At 40.0% G+C, this 14,743-nt stretch overlaps 1 protein-coding gene across 1 annotated transcript in view; it reads right to left on the bottom strand.

The window, feature by feature from the left end:
* The window catches only part of MTMR7 (myotubularin related protein 7), a 95,630-nt gene that overhangs the window by 3,779 nt on the left and 77,108 nt on the right, over positions 1–14,743 (bottom strand). Inside the window, exons 8-13 of the mRNA XM_051965461.1 lie at positions 11,493–11,602; positions 11,002–11,127; positions 10,236–10,285; positions 8,755–8,955; positions 7,461–7,601; positions 2,079–2,205 (exon numbers count right to left, since the gene is read on the bottom strand). Coding sequence (XP_051821421.1) covers positions 2,079–2,205; positions 7,461–7,601; positions 8,755–8,955; positions 10,236–10,285; positions 11,002–11,127; positions 11,493–11,602 — 755 coding nt within the window. The remainder of the gene's footprint in view (positions 1–2,078; positions 2,206–7,460; positions 7,602–8,754; positions 8,956–10,235; positions 10,286–11,001; positions 11,128–11,492; positions 11,603–14,743) is intronic.

Genomic DNA, 14,743 nt, shown 5'->3' with positions numbered 1-14,743 from the left:
CATCACATTGCTAGCTCTAGGAAGGGATGCGGCATTTATAAAACAGAAAGAACACCTGAGTTTTAAACTCACAGCCATTTAATCTCTGTCTCGAAAAGCAAACTCTCGGCGGTGTGACCCAGGGCAAGTCACTTAACCCCAATTGCCTCAGCAAAAAAGGAAAGAAAACAAAAGAAAACTCTCCACACTTACTGTTCAGCCTTGACCTGAAGTCCTTGGAGATCTCACAATTCAAAAACTCCTGACCTTGACAAACAACCAGGTGCATTCTCATTCCACATGCCACCAGCACTCGCTGCTTTTCCCAACCCCAAACCTTTTTCCTTCCTCCAAAAAGAACATGTCGAGTCCCTCTGCACGCGGCAGCCTTCCAAGTGTTTCCACAGTGCCTTTTTCGTACATCACATTAGCCAGCGGCCAGCATTTCAGAGGACCCTGAGCTTTGCAGTGTTTTACAAATAGGATTTCATTTGATCTTCAAAGCAACCCTGGGAGGTAGATGCTGTTTTATACAGATTTTTTTTTTAATTTTATAGATGAAGAAACTGAAAAGGACAGGTGAAGTGATTTACTCAGTCACCCAGGTCAACCCCTTTACGTGGATTCCTGATGCTTGCAAACACACACACACACACACACACACACACACACTTTCTGAATTTTCACTGCATCTTCTCATCCCGATCAGCTACTGCCTTATGTTCCACTCCCTTTCTCAGCGAGGTGGCGCATCAGATTCAGTCAGGAAAACCTGGATTTGAATCCTGCCTCAGACATTTACTAGCCTTGTGATCCTGGGGAGCTCACTTATCCCCATTTACCTCAGCTATAAAATGGGAAGAATGATAGCTACCTCCCAGAGTGGTTGTGAGGATCAAATAAGATAACAAATGTAAAATGTTTTGTTCTCCATAAATACTGGATATTCTGATTATTTCTCAAACTTCCTGAAAACATCACACACACAATACACACACGCATGTCACATACACAATATACATTTACATAAATGTATACATGTGCAAACATACTTGTGTGTGTATATGTGTGTATCCATCCATGAGGTCAGAGATTGTTTCAATTTTGTCTGCATCCCCAGAGTTTAGCACAGTGCCTGGCACATAAGGGGTACTTAATAATTATTTCATCGTTGACTGAATATTGATTAAAGAAAGCTCCAGGGAGGTGAGGTGGAAGGATGAATGGCTCACCATTTACCATCTGCCATTTTAGCGTGGGTTCTGTCAGACATCTTTACCCAGATATGCCAGATATCTCAAACCCATATTTTCTAAAAAGGATTTTATTGTTTAGAACAATCTCAGTTCAGAGAAGGGAAACCAATATAATTAAGGAAGGGCAAATGGCAGAAGGAAGGAATGGAGGGAGAGAGGGAGGGAGAAAGGAAAAGAGGGAAGGTGGGAGAAAGGAGGGGAAGGAGGGAGGAAGGAAGGATGGGAGGAAGGAAGAAAAGGAGGGAAGGTGGGAAAAGGAGGGGAAAGAGGGAGGAAGGAAGGAAAGAAGGGAAGGAGGGGAAGGAAGGAAAGGGAAGGAGGGAGGAAGGAAAGAAAGGAGGGGAAGGAAGAAAGAAAAGAAGGGAGGGGAAAGAGAGAGGAAGGAAGGAAGGAAGGAAGGAAGGAAGGAAGGAAGGAAGGAAGGAAGGAAGGAAGGAAGGAAAGAAGGAAGAAATTGGAATGCTAGGAGAAAGGAAACCATGAGGAACAATACTTGAAGTGTCTGAAGTAGGGCTGGCCACATTGGTATAATTGATCAACAATCAGAAGGTCAGTAGTGTTGAGGATAGAGATAGAGAATAAAAAGTAAGGCTAGAAGGGGAGGTTGGACAGAGAGGATGAGTAAATGGTTATACAGAGGCAGAGAAATCTGGACTTAATGAACCCGAGATTCTAAGGGAGAGCATGCCTTATGAAAGCAGCATTCCATGGTTGGTCTGGTGGTAGCATACAGGATGGAAAGGAGAGGAGGAAAGAAAGCAGACAAGGCCATGGGGAGGCTTACTGGCCACCCACACAAGAGATGTGATGGGGGGAAAGCTACTGGCTTCAGGCCTGTAGTACCTCTTCCAAGACCTGCAGCTCCTCTTCCAATTGCTGCGTTTCTTCCTTCACCGCCATCAGGTAATCAGTGACGGACTGCCGAGGTTGCATGCCTTTTTCAAAGCGGTTATACATTCCACTCCAAAACCTGGGGGAGACAGCAGAGGTTACTGGTGGTTCCTGCCACGACATTTTCAGGTTCAAAGTTTCATCAGGGCCACCTAAAAATAGTGTCATGCGCCAGCCGCATACATTCTGGAGAAGAAAGAAGGCAATCATTAAGAACTACTTTCTGAAATGCTCTAAATCACTATTGGTCAGAGAAATGCAAATTAAGACAACTCTGAGATACCACAACACACCTGTCAGATTGGCTAAGATGACAGGAAAAAATAATGATGAATATTAGAGAAGATGCGGGAAAACTGGGACACTGATGCATTGTTGGTGGAATTGTGAACGAATCCAACTATTCTGAATTATGCCCAAAAGGCTATAAAACTGTGCACAGTCTTTGATCCTTCAGTGTCTCCACTGGGCCTGGATCCCAAGGAGATCATAAAAAAGAGGGAAAGACCCCATGTGCAAAAGCGTTTGTGGCAGCCCTCTTTGTAATGGTGAGTAACTGGAAACTGAGCGGATGCCCATCAGCTGGGGAATGGCTGAATAAGTGACGGTATATGGATGTTATGTAATATTATTGTTGTGTAGGAAACGATCAGCAGGATGATTTCAGAAAGGCTGTAGAAACTTGCACAAACTGATGCTGAGTGGTGTAGAACCAAGAGAACATAGTACACAGCAACAATAAAATTATATAATGATCAACTGAGGTGATCCAAGGCAAGTCCAAAAGAGCCATCTGCATAGAGACCTATGGAGACTGAATGTGGATCACCACAGTATTTTCGCCTTTGTTGTTTGCTTCTTTTTTTCAGTTTTTCCCCTTTTGATCTGATCTTTCTTGTGCAGCATGATAAATGTGGAAAAATGTTTAGAAAAATTGCACATGTTTAACCTATACTGATTACTCCCTGTCTAAGGGAGGGAGACCTAGGGAAGGAGGGAGAAAGATTTAAAATACAAGCTTTTGCAAAAGTGGATGTTGAAAATTATCTTTGTATTGGATACATTTTGAAAAATAAAAGGCTATTTAAAAAAAAAAAAGAACCACTTTCTGAGGAGGTCTCTGGGGGAGAAATGAGGGATTCTGGGCTTGGAGAAGAAATTCTGCTAATAAGGCAGGGACAAGAGCACATGTGGGAAAGTCTGGCACTTATATGCAAGATAAGAACAAGCCTTAAAATAGATAGAGGCCAATAATTCACACTGTTTACTAAAGATAATCCCCGCGTAGTCACTTGACTTAGATTTAAAAGATCACATCACATATAAATTAGAGGAACAAATAGTAAGCTACCTTTCCATTGTCTGGATAGGGGAAAAATTCATCCAACCAAACAAGAGAAAGAAGAAAATAAATAAATAAATAAATGCAAAAGAAAATACAAAAGAATTCAGCAGATAAAACAAACAATTTTAGTTACATCAAGTTTTAAAAAAGTCTAAAAGTTACATTAAAAGTTTAAAATTTTTCTGTAAATAAAATAAATGCCAATTAGTAAGGAAAGGTCACTGGGAAAAGTCTTTGCAGCAAATCTCTCTGATAAAAGAACAGATTCCAATTTGTGAGAATAAGACCCATTCTCTCGTTGATAAGTGATCAAAAGATATCATTAGGCAGTTTTCAAAAGAAGAAATTCAAGCTATCAAAGCCAAACTTCAAACTATTAATGACTACAGAAACACAAATCGAAATAACCTTGAGTATATAACTACAAATCGAAATAACCTTGAGGATATAACTCACTCTCATCAGATCGGCAAAATTGAAAATAATGTAGTATTTAGATTTTATTGGCACTTTGGGGTTTGCAAAGCCTTTGACATATTTCATTTGATCTTCACAATAACCCTGAGAGGTAGTGCTACTATCATCCCCATTTTACAGATGAAGAAAGTGAGGTGAAAAGCAGTTAAACAACTTGCCCAGAGTCACATAACTAGAAAATGTGTAAAGAAAGATCCAATTCAGGCTGTCCTGACTCCAAGACAAGTATTCTATCTCTTTTGCTCACTGATTGCCTCAAAAAAGGTAAATGATATGTTGGGGAAGTTGTGGAAAAACAGGCATACTAATACATTGTTGGTGGAACTGTGAACTGGAAAGAGATTTGGAATTTTGCCCCACAGTTACTTTACCCCAGCAATCGCTCTGCTAAACTTACACCTCAGAGAGATCCAATTGGAATAGGATCCACATATACAAAATATTTTTTTTGTGATAGTAAACTGAGAGAGTGCCTATTACCCAGGGAATGACTGAACAAGTTATGGTTTATGAATGTGATGAATAAATGATAAAAGGGACAATTCTGGGAAAACCTGAGAGAACTTTTTATGAACTGATGCAGAGGAAAGTGACTAGAATCAGGAGAACCAATAAGAATACAATGAAGAAAACTTTGTGAGGACAAATTTGAAAGACTTAAAGAGTTCTGATCCTCACAGCAAGTAATTATAATACCAGAGGACTTCCTGAGGCAACATACTTTCCATTGCCGACAGACAGATGGACTCATGATGAGAAATCCGACATATTTTTGAATATGGTCAATGTGGAAATTTGTTTTGCTTGACTCTGTATATTTAATACAAGGGTTTTCTTTCTTTTTCTTTTTTTTATGAAGGTGGGAGAAAGAGGAGAGAGAGAATATAAATGTCTGTCAATTAAAAATAAAAGTAAATTGAAGGAATTTACCAGAAATTAACCAGAAAGCCAAAAAAAAAAAACAAAAAAACCAAAATACTGAAAAGCCAGATCTGGCTCTGACAGCATAATTATTAAAACAAGAAGCCATTAATTATTTCTTTCTTTCTTTTTTTTTTTTTTTTTTTTTTGTTTCCCAGCCCATGCTAATTTACTTTGTTTTGGGGCAGAGCCATACAGGATTCTCCCATCATTTAGACTGAGAGAAAAATGCCAAGGATGGTTTGTGACATAGGGATCACTTGTACAACATCCTTCTTCCTCCTTCTCTCTAGGATCTTAAGAAATTAATCCCATGAGAACATATGGCCAGGACTTGACCCAGAACATGTAACCAAGGAGCTAATAAGCTTGAACGTTCCTCTGGCTTAAGGTGCAGCTCAATGGGCTTAAGGGGGTTTTAGTCAAACAAGGCAAGTTTAGTCAAACTCATAGTTCTGAAAATCTAGCCTTGTAAAAAGTTTTCTAAAGGAAAATGCTAGTGATTTTGGGGCTTGAAAGCTGTGTTCTTCCCTTAGTGGGAGCTGCTCTCTCATGGCAACCTGTGAAACAAAAAAAAAATGACAACCTTCGGCCTTTGGTTCTGGGCTAAGCTCTTCAGCTTCTGCGAGACAATACTAGAGTGGCAAAAAGTGGGGAAGGGGAAATGGCCAGAGGACACCAGGGATCACCCAGTTTCTAGATTATAAATATTAACAAGGGTCGGTACTTAAATGTGAGATGCTGTTAGATGCTGATCCAATTATCCACAAATTGATGTATAATGGGAAAATTTTCTCTGGGACTTATAGTGAACTGGAGATCAAAAGATGAATTCAAAACCCATCTCACATATTCCAGAGCTGTAAGAACACAGACAAGTCATTTTTAAGCTGGGGTCCACAGAGCTTCCTTTTTCTCATCTATAAAATGAGGAAAAGGCTGTTCTTGTAGTACTGGTCATGGTTCAGGCTACTGTGAAAGGTGCAGTTGGCACTGCAGGTGGATACTTGATACTTGTCACCAACCTATCCACTCATTCTGTTTCTAGGGATTTAATCAGCCACATCCTGTTACAGCAATTGTTTTTTGTTTTATTTTTGCTGAGGCAATTGGGGTTAAGTGATATGCCGAGTGATTTGTTTTTTAAACCTAGGGACAATATAATGGTCCTTCAGGTCACCAAAATTCCTAACTCTGTGTTTTTATGTACTTTATTTTAAACAACAAAATAGTAGATATATCATTCTTTTTCTTTTTTCATTTATCTAATACTTTCTTCTAGAAGACATCAGGAGTTTTGAGGCACAAGGCAAGCTTTCAGTAAGATCATTCAAAATGAGATTGACAGGGAACAGTAGGCTCCTGAGACGAGCTCTCCCTGATCCAGCAATCTGTGTGTAGGCAGCTGTGAATGGACTTTCAGAGTAAATATTGCAATCTGCACCCAGCTAAAAAGAATATGAGTCAATGTCCATACACCTTGATCCATCCATCATGGAACTACTTTTTACTTTTCATTATATCCTAGCATACAGAAGGCACTTAATAAATGCTTGTTGTTTGTCCTTCTTTCTTGGAGAGGACCATGACATCAGGGAGAGGATGCCATGGGATAGCCAGGGAGGGCTGTGCAAGGTCACCTGCCTCACTCTCCACTCCAAAGCCATCTGGATCCGGTGGCCAGGTATAGATCAGGACGACTAGAGATGGCCCTGGAAATGGGAGACTGTGGCCTTTTTAAATTAAGATCTTCAACAGATTTAGTGATTTATTTAGTGATTAAGGCTAGGTAGCAATCAAGGCAAAGAATCCCCTCTTAATCAATGCTGACCCTTGGCTAACTGTGCTCATTACAACAAGGCAATGTTTCTATTCTTCTCAGGCTATTACATTCTCAATAGTGACTCCCTTTAAGCTCAACACAAATGAATGCCCCATTCTTCAGGAAGACTTCCCACAGCCCTCTCTCCCTCAGATCCCAACTACACTTAATTTATACCTCCCCAGTCAAGGGATATCAAGTTTCTTGATGGGTGACAATTTTACCTGGTTTAGACAGAATCTTCACTGACTTATCAACAACCCAAACCCCTCTAGGTTAGGAGCCATGATCAAATCAACTCTGCCATTTTTCCTGGATGGGATGTGTCAATATACATTACTAGGATAATCTGAATACCTCCTTATAGAGTTTGGAAATAAATGAAATAATCAACAGGGAGAGAATTTAAGAAAGTCTTCCTCTGGAAATTCACTTAAGTCTTGAAAGAAACCAGGGGAGCCAGCAGCCAGGAATGAGCAGGAAGAATATTCTAGGGATGGGGACAGTCAATGAAAAGACAAAGTCATTCATTCATTCATTTGTTCATTCACTGAGTCATATTTTTGAATATGTTGATATAATATTTTGAAATATATTCATATTTCATACATCTTATTCATAGATGAAATATATGCCTGTGTTGTATCTACCTCTGGGACCAGTTGATCCATAAAGGCAATTCAAATCTCTGTTCTGATGCTGAATCTAGGGCCCAGCCACCAGTAATATTTGTTATGCCTAAAAAAAGATAAGAGAGAAATTCCCATACTTGTACATGAAGTTGCACGGACTGGTTGGGGGCCGAAGGATTCCCCGAGCCTGGCTATGGTCCTCTCGGAACAGGGGATTCAGGTAGTCAGCCCGATTCTTCCACAGGTGAGCCCAAAAAGAGTGTGTTCTTTCTTGAATCCTGAGAGAGATAATGAAGAAAATCCACCTGAAATCCTTCCCAAGAACCAAGGCATCCCAAGAGTCAGAGAATGTCTGAGCTGGAGGAAAGATTCTCAAGATCACCAAGTCCTACCCTCCAATTTTATAGATGGAACCTCTTAAAAAGTGGCTCTTCTGCAGTCACACAGTCCCTTAGTGGCAGAGCCAGCCGGAGAACCCGGTGCTCTTGCCTCTGCCTCCAATATTCCTGTGCCACGTTGCCTTAGGCAGAGGAAGTCAGGAAGATTTTTTAGGGGATCCTCTCCTACTTAAAGATTAGTGATTGCTCTCAGACATTCCAAATTCACTAAATTTACCCAAAGAATCAAGCATAAACTCACCAAATTTCATGTGAAAATATTACAAATACTGACTTTTTATCATTTTCCACAACCTGAAAATTCTTCTTGTTATTTAGCCGTGTCCTACTCTTTGTGACCCCATTTGTGGTTTTTTAATTTGTTTGATGGCAAAATTACTGGAATGATTTCCCAGTTTCTTCCCCAGCTCATTTTATTGATGAGGAAACTGAGGCAAATAGGGTAATACAACTTACCCACGGTCACACGTTAGTGTCTGAGGCCAGAACATTTTACAGGTAAATGAATTCAAGTATCAATAGAGCTACTGAATAAAGAGCTGATTGTGGTCTGGATTCAAAATCCACCTCCAGTACTTGCTGGCTGATTAACTCTAGACAAGTTACTTAAGTTCTAAGTGCTCCAGAACAACTTTAAAAAATAATAATAAATTTTTATTGATAATGTTTGTTTTTATATCAACTAAATCTCCCTCAGTATTTTCCCCTTTCCCCATCCTCCCTCCCAGATAGCCTTTCCATGAAATTAAATAAAAAAATTTTTAAGAAAAAGAGGAATATTACTCTATTGCACTGAACTCCAAACATTTTCACTGACTGTTAACTTTTGCCTGGAGAGCTCTCCCTCTCCAGTGCAATATTTTGGTTTCCCTGGTATCCTTTTAAGTCTAAACTTAAAGACCAACCTCAATAGTGGTTCTCAAAGAGAAGTCCTTAAATTGGCCATCCAGGAGACAAAGCACTTAATGGCGGTGGACTTGCAGGGGAAGGAGGGGTGGGCAGCGGAGCTTCAGGAAGGGGCCCAGGTACTTGCCTCAGCTCCTGTCTCTCCTTCTGGTTGTTACAGAGGAAGGTCCCAAATTGGCAAGAATAGATGTGATGTTGGATGTGCACCAGAAACCTCTCATTGAACTCAAAGGCACAGGGGAACTGCTCCATGAGCTGCCAGACACACTCAAGAAACTGGTCAATGACTGGGGAGATCTCCTTGGGGTCGCCATCCAGGTGGCCGTATCTGCCAGGACACATTGGGAAACGTTAATGGGGCAGACGTGCTCATTGGAAAAAAGAGCAAAAAGGAAGGAAAAAAAGTATCCCCAGCCCTTCAGAGAAGAGTTGGCAAAGGGACAGACTTAAATAGTGAGCATCAAGGCATAGGGAAGAGGTCTCAAACCTCCCCTTTCCAGAGTAAAATGGTCTTCTCATCACAGTCCTGTGTGGTCAGCAGGGCCATTATATCATTATTCCCATTCTGCAGATGGGGAAACTGAGGTTCCCAGAGGCCAAATGGCCTGACCAGGGTCACTGAGCTCATCAAGCAGCAGAGGCCCAGAAGCTGTTAAAGTCCAAAAGAACTCAGGTCTTCTTACAACATACACAGTGCCTTGTGAATACAGAATGAAATTAAACAGTTTCTGAAGGTCCCACAGGTATGATTGCACTAGTCTGACTGCAAGCCCCAGAGTCTCAGTCACCTTAGCTGGAAAGCTGTGGAAATAAAACTTGCACGACCAAAAAAAGTGCATCTTTTCCTCGAATGGCAGTCATTGCCACCAAAAAGATCCTTAATTTGGTTGAGAAAATTTCTACAATGAATCCTTCATTTTCAAAGGATTTGTAATAGGAAAGGACTGTAGTGGTCTTCTAAGTGAATCCCCTCGCTCTTTAGCTGAGAAAAGTGAGACTATGGATTATACAGAAAGCATGGCTGAGCTTATGAGACACACCGATGGGGGCTATGTCATCAATGAGTTCCTGAAACCAAGGAAAGACTAAAAAATAACGAATATTGGTCTTAACCAGAAATTGGTCACACTCTGTGACATCCATGTTAATGATACATGTATGATAGTATTTGTAGCAAGAAATAGCATATTTCTTCAATGGCACAGAATAGTCTAATAACCAGCTAGCTGTCTTTCAGGGAGGTAGCTCCTCTCTACTCCTAAACAATTTCCATTTTTAAAATTAGATCACTCCTGGGAAGGAAGGGGAAAAATTGGAACAAAAGGTTTTGCAATTGTCAATGCTGAAAAATTACCCATGCATATATCTTGTAAATAAAAAGCTATAATAAAAAAAAGAAACTAAAAAATAAAAATAAAATAAAATTAGATTACTCCTGGGAAGGAGGGGAAAAATTGAAACAAAAGGTTTTGCAATTGTCAATGCTGAAATATTACCCATGCATATATCTTGTAAATAAAAAACTATAATAAAAAAGAAACTTAAAAAATTAAAATAAAATAAAATTAGATCACTCCTGATAGATCCTATGCAAGAGCAAAACCTTACCTATGATTAAACTTGTGCCCGAAGGAAATCCAGTCTTTTTCAATTAACACCTACAAGCAAAGAAAGGGGTGGGATTCAGAAAATGTGTTACTGCAGATGGCCTTCACCTTGAAGCTCTCTGGGAAAACCTGGCCACCTTCTGAAGAACCCCACAACAGCCCATGCTGAAGCCACATGTAGCCCTTCAAAGCAAGGTAATGATCCCAGTGAAAGTGCTACTCTTATTGCTGAATTGGGATCAGGATTTGAATTCACATTTTCTAGCCAAGTTTGGATCTAATCATTTTTACCTACATAAGGACTATAGATGGGTCTATGATTATGGATAATCCTAATCCAATAACCTCAGAACTAATGGGTGGATGTTACAGAAACATGGAATTTACTTCAATATGAAGCCTTTGCAAACAGTGGCAGCTATTCTAAAATGACATAGCCTACTTTGATAGGGAACTTCCCATCACTAGAAGTACCCAAGAAGAAACCTGAATTTTTCAGGGATGTTGTAAAGGGAGGGAGGATTTACTATTGCTAAGGGGATTCCTGTTCAGATATAAATTGACATGAATGTCCCCGGAGACCAGTTGCTAACAGCCCCGGATTTTGCAAAGTTAATGACCTTGCACAATTTCCAGGCTTGGCAATGAGGAGGATTAGGGTTAATGCTGCCTCAATTTACATTAAATGGCTGCTTGGTCAGTGTGGGAGGGGAAGAAGAGGGGGACACAGCTCTAATTTCGGCAGCCTGCAAGATAGCCAGACTGACCATGAAGCCTTTCAAGGTCCGATAGTGGGGATCCAGGAGGAGGCTAGCCACCGAGCAGACCTGGGCCGTTCGGTCCCAGCCGTCTGAGCAGTGGACAAGGACGCTGGTCCCTTCTTCAGCCACAGCCTGAAAATAAAGACAGAACAGAAGAAGAGAATCAGTCAAAAGGGGGAGGAGGGCTGGTGCTGGGAGGCAGCTTGGACACTGGGACGTCTAGAGGCTACTGCTTCCCCTCCAGGAGGGATAGAAGAGCCCTCTCTATTAGACTAGAGGACGTAGCCACGGTTCCCACGGATTCTGGAGGACGTACTCCATCCTCTCGTCGGAGAGGAACAAGTGGCTCCTTCTGGCCAGCAGGTAGAGAAAGCAGGAAGGTTTTTCTGTTCGGATCCAGTCGGCCCCCACCAGGCTCTGGCTCAGATGGGCTTCATGTGGCTAGCCCAGTCTCTGAGAACCCATGCAGGACATCCGTGACTGACAAGATCACTCACCTTGGCGATGAACACCCCTGCATCCAAGATAGCTTTGATGTGCTTCAGCCAGCCAGAATTCTCCAGGCCCCAGAGGAAGTCACTCATTGAAGGGGATCGCAGCTCACACACTGGAAAAAACAACTTTGGGTGTAACAAATCCTGGGGTGCCAGCAGCCCTGGCTTTGAATCCCATTTTACATGTGGGGAAACTGAGGCACAGAAAAGCTATTGCCTGGTACAGCTGAGATCGAGGTCTTCTGAATCCAAGCCCAGGGTCTTCTTGCCACCCCATTTGTGTTTAAGCCCAATGAACTGACAGCAGCAAACATCTCCTTTTATGCAGCAATCTACAGAACATTAAAATCATAAAGAATTTCTGGATGGTAGAGAAATTCTAGGTCTTAGGAGCCAGAGGAAACAGTTTACATCCCAACTGGGCTAGTGACCGGGCAACCTCAAGGTTGCAATTTACTCTTCTCCAAGCCTCAGTTTCTTCATCTGTAAAATGGAAATCTTATTAGCTTCTACCTCCCAAGCTTGTTGTGAGGATCCAATAAGATAATATCGTAAAAGTGCTTTGCAGAAACTAAAGTGCTTTATAAATGCAAGCTATTTTTTTCTCAATTCATTTCAACTGTGTTTCTTACTAATTTTTTCAGCTATAGAGAAGACATAATATCTCTCTGCACATTAAAATACACATTCACATGTGTGTGAATGCACATCAAAAAGAGGGAAATACGCTGTAAAAATAATTGAATTTGCAGAAGGCAATTCCATTGTTTATTTCAGTAATACTTTCCATTGTTCACTCTGCTCTATTCATGGGGACTGGCCAATATCATGCTCAACCCACTTATGCTGTGCTAAAGCAGTCCCTAATTACCATACATCCTAAAAGTGTCAAGGAAGAGACCCTGCCCTTTGGAAGACCTTCAGGACAAAATGACTCTGACTCCCAACTGATGGACCAAAGGTAGCTCTGAGCTTAAAGGGGCAAAAAAAAAAAAAAAAAAAAAAAAAAAAAAAAAAAGGGGAGGGCTTCAAGAATGCTCCAAATAGCAAGGAAAACATTTTTTAAAATTCACATAACAAATTCTGACAAGGTAATGGTAAGCCATATTTATTCAGAAGCAGCAATCCTACTACTGCTACGCTTTATCTTTTCATTCAAAATAGAAGTATTATTTATTTGTTTTATATTTATACTATATATTTTTATATGTCCTTGTCAAAGAGAGGCTGTAATATAGGGAAACTGAGATTTCACTGGCCAAAATACAGCAAGGCTTTGGTGGAGACCAGCAGTATTCTAACTTTTTGATCTCAGGACCCCTTTTCTAAAATCACTGAGCTTTTTGTTCAGATGGACCAATATCTCTCAATATTCAGAATGAGAAGAAATATTGTGAAAATGATGGAATTCCAGCTGAGCTATTTAAAATCCAACGAGATAATGAAGTTAAAGTGCTGCACTCAACAGATCAGCAAATTTGGAAAAGTCAACAGGGAATTAGTAAAGATCAATTAACATACCAACCCTGATTAGGCGGATGCCCAGGAATGTCAAATTACTGAACAACTGCACTCACTTCACATGCTAGCAAGGTTTTGCTTATGAGTCTGCAAGGTGGGCTTCAGCAATATGAAAACTGAGAATTACCAAAAAAGCAGGATGGTTTCTGAAGAGACAGAAGAAGTAGAGACCAAATTGCCAATTTTCACTGGATTATGGACAAAGCAAAGAAGTCTCCCCTTTCCCCCCCCAAAAAATCTACTGCTTCATTGATTGGTCAGTTTAAAATAGGAAAAGGAATATGACAAAGATGCATATTGTTACTTTTGTAAGTTTTATTTATAAGTTTATTTAAGTTATATGTAGAGTATATCATGTAAAATGCCAGGCTGGAAAAAGCAAAAGCCAGAATTAAGGTTACCGAGAGAAATGTTAGCAGTCTCAGACCTATAGATGATACCATTCTAATGGCAGAAAGTGAAAGAAAATTAAGAAGCTCCTTGATGAGAGTGAAAGAAGAGAATGTAAAAGCTGGATGAAAGTTTGCCATTTAAAAACCATAACATCTTAACAACTGATCCCATCACACTCTGGCAAATACAGGAAAAAATGGAAATAGTGTCAGATTTTGTATTCTTGGTTTCAAAGATCGCTGCAGATGGTGACTGTTCTCATGAAATTAAAAGACACTCCTCAGAAGGAAAGTTATGGCAAATTTGGACAGCATATCAAAAAGCAGAAACATCACCTTTCCAACAAGATCCATATAGTCAAGCCTATGATTTTTCCAGTAGCAATGTATGGCTGTGAGTTAAACTATAAGGAAAGTTGAGTGCCTCAGAACTGATACTTTTTTTTTTTTAAAAAATTATTTATTTATTTTATAATAACGTTATATTGACAGAATCCATGCCAGGGTAATTTTTTTACATTATCCCTTGCACTCGCTTCTGTTCCGATTTTTCCCCTCCCTCCCTCCACCCCCTCCCCTAGATGGCAAGCAGTCCTATACATGTTAAATAGGTTACAGTATATCCTAGATACAGTATATGTGTGCAGAACCGAACAGTTCTCTTGTTGCACAGGGAGAATTGGATTCAGAAGGTAAAAATAACCCGGGAAGAAAAACAAAAATGCAAATAGTTCACATTCATTTCCCAGTAGAACTGATACTTTTGAATTGGGTGCAAGAGGTTTTTGAGAGTCCCTTGGACAGCAAGAAGATCAAATTACTCAGGGCTTAAAGAAATTAATTTAGGCTGTTCATTGGTGAACGTGCAGTTTAAATCCTTTGACCATATAATGAGAAGAACTCACTGGAAAAGACACTGATATTGGGAAAGATTGAGGCAAAAGGAAAAGGCAAAAGAATCCAGCAAAGGTAGTATGATGGAAACACTGGACATGAACTTGGACAGATATTGGAGATAGTGAAGAAAAGAATGACCTGGCATGCTATGATCCATAGGTCCTGAAGAATTAGGTATGATTGAATAACTGCACAACAGTAATATATTATATATTAAAAAATAAAATTGATAAAATTTAAACATATTTATTAATTCATCAAAAATACTTAATACATTAACATAAGCAACATTTTAAAAATGAAAGTTTTTTTCTGAAACAAAAAAAAATAGTGAGAAGAATGGCATTGTTTTACATATATTTTTGCAAAGCCTGAATACCTGGTTTTTAATATGCAACTGGATTCTCCTATTTGTTTCTAAATTCAGTTTGTTCTGATAATGTT

This window comes from Antechinus flavipes, chromosome 6 (genome assembly GCF_016432865.1).
Source record: "Antechinus flavipes isolate AdamAnt ecotype Samford, QLD, Australia chromosome 6, AdamAnt_v2, whole genome shotgun sequence".
In the NCBI taxonomy this organism is placed as follows: Eukaryota; Metazoa; Chordata; class Mammalia; order Dasyuromorphia; family Dasyuridae; genus Antechinus; species Antechinus flavipes.
The sequence above is the reverse complement of the archived record's forward strand: the minus strand, read 5'-3'. Positions and strand labels throughout refer to the sequence as shown.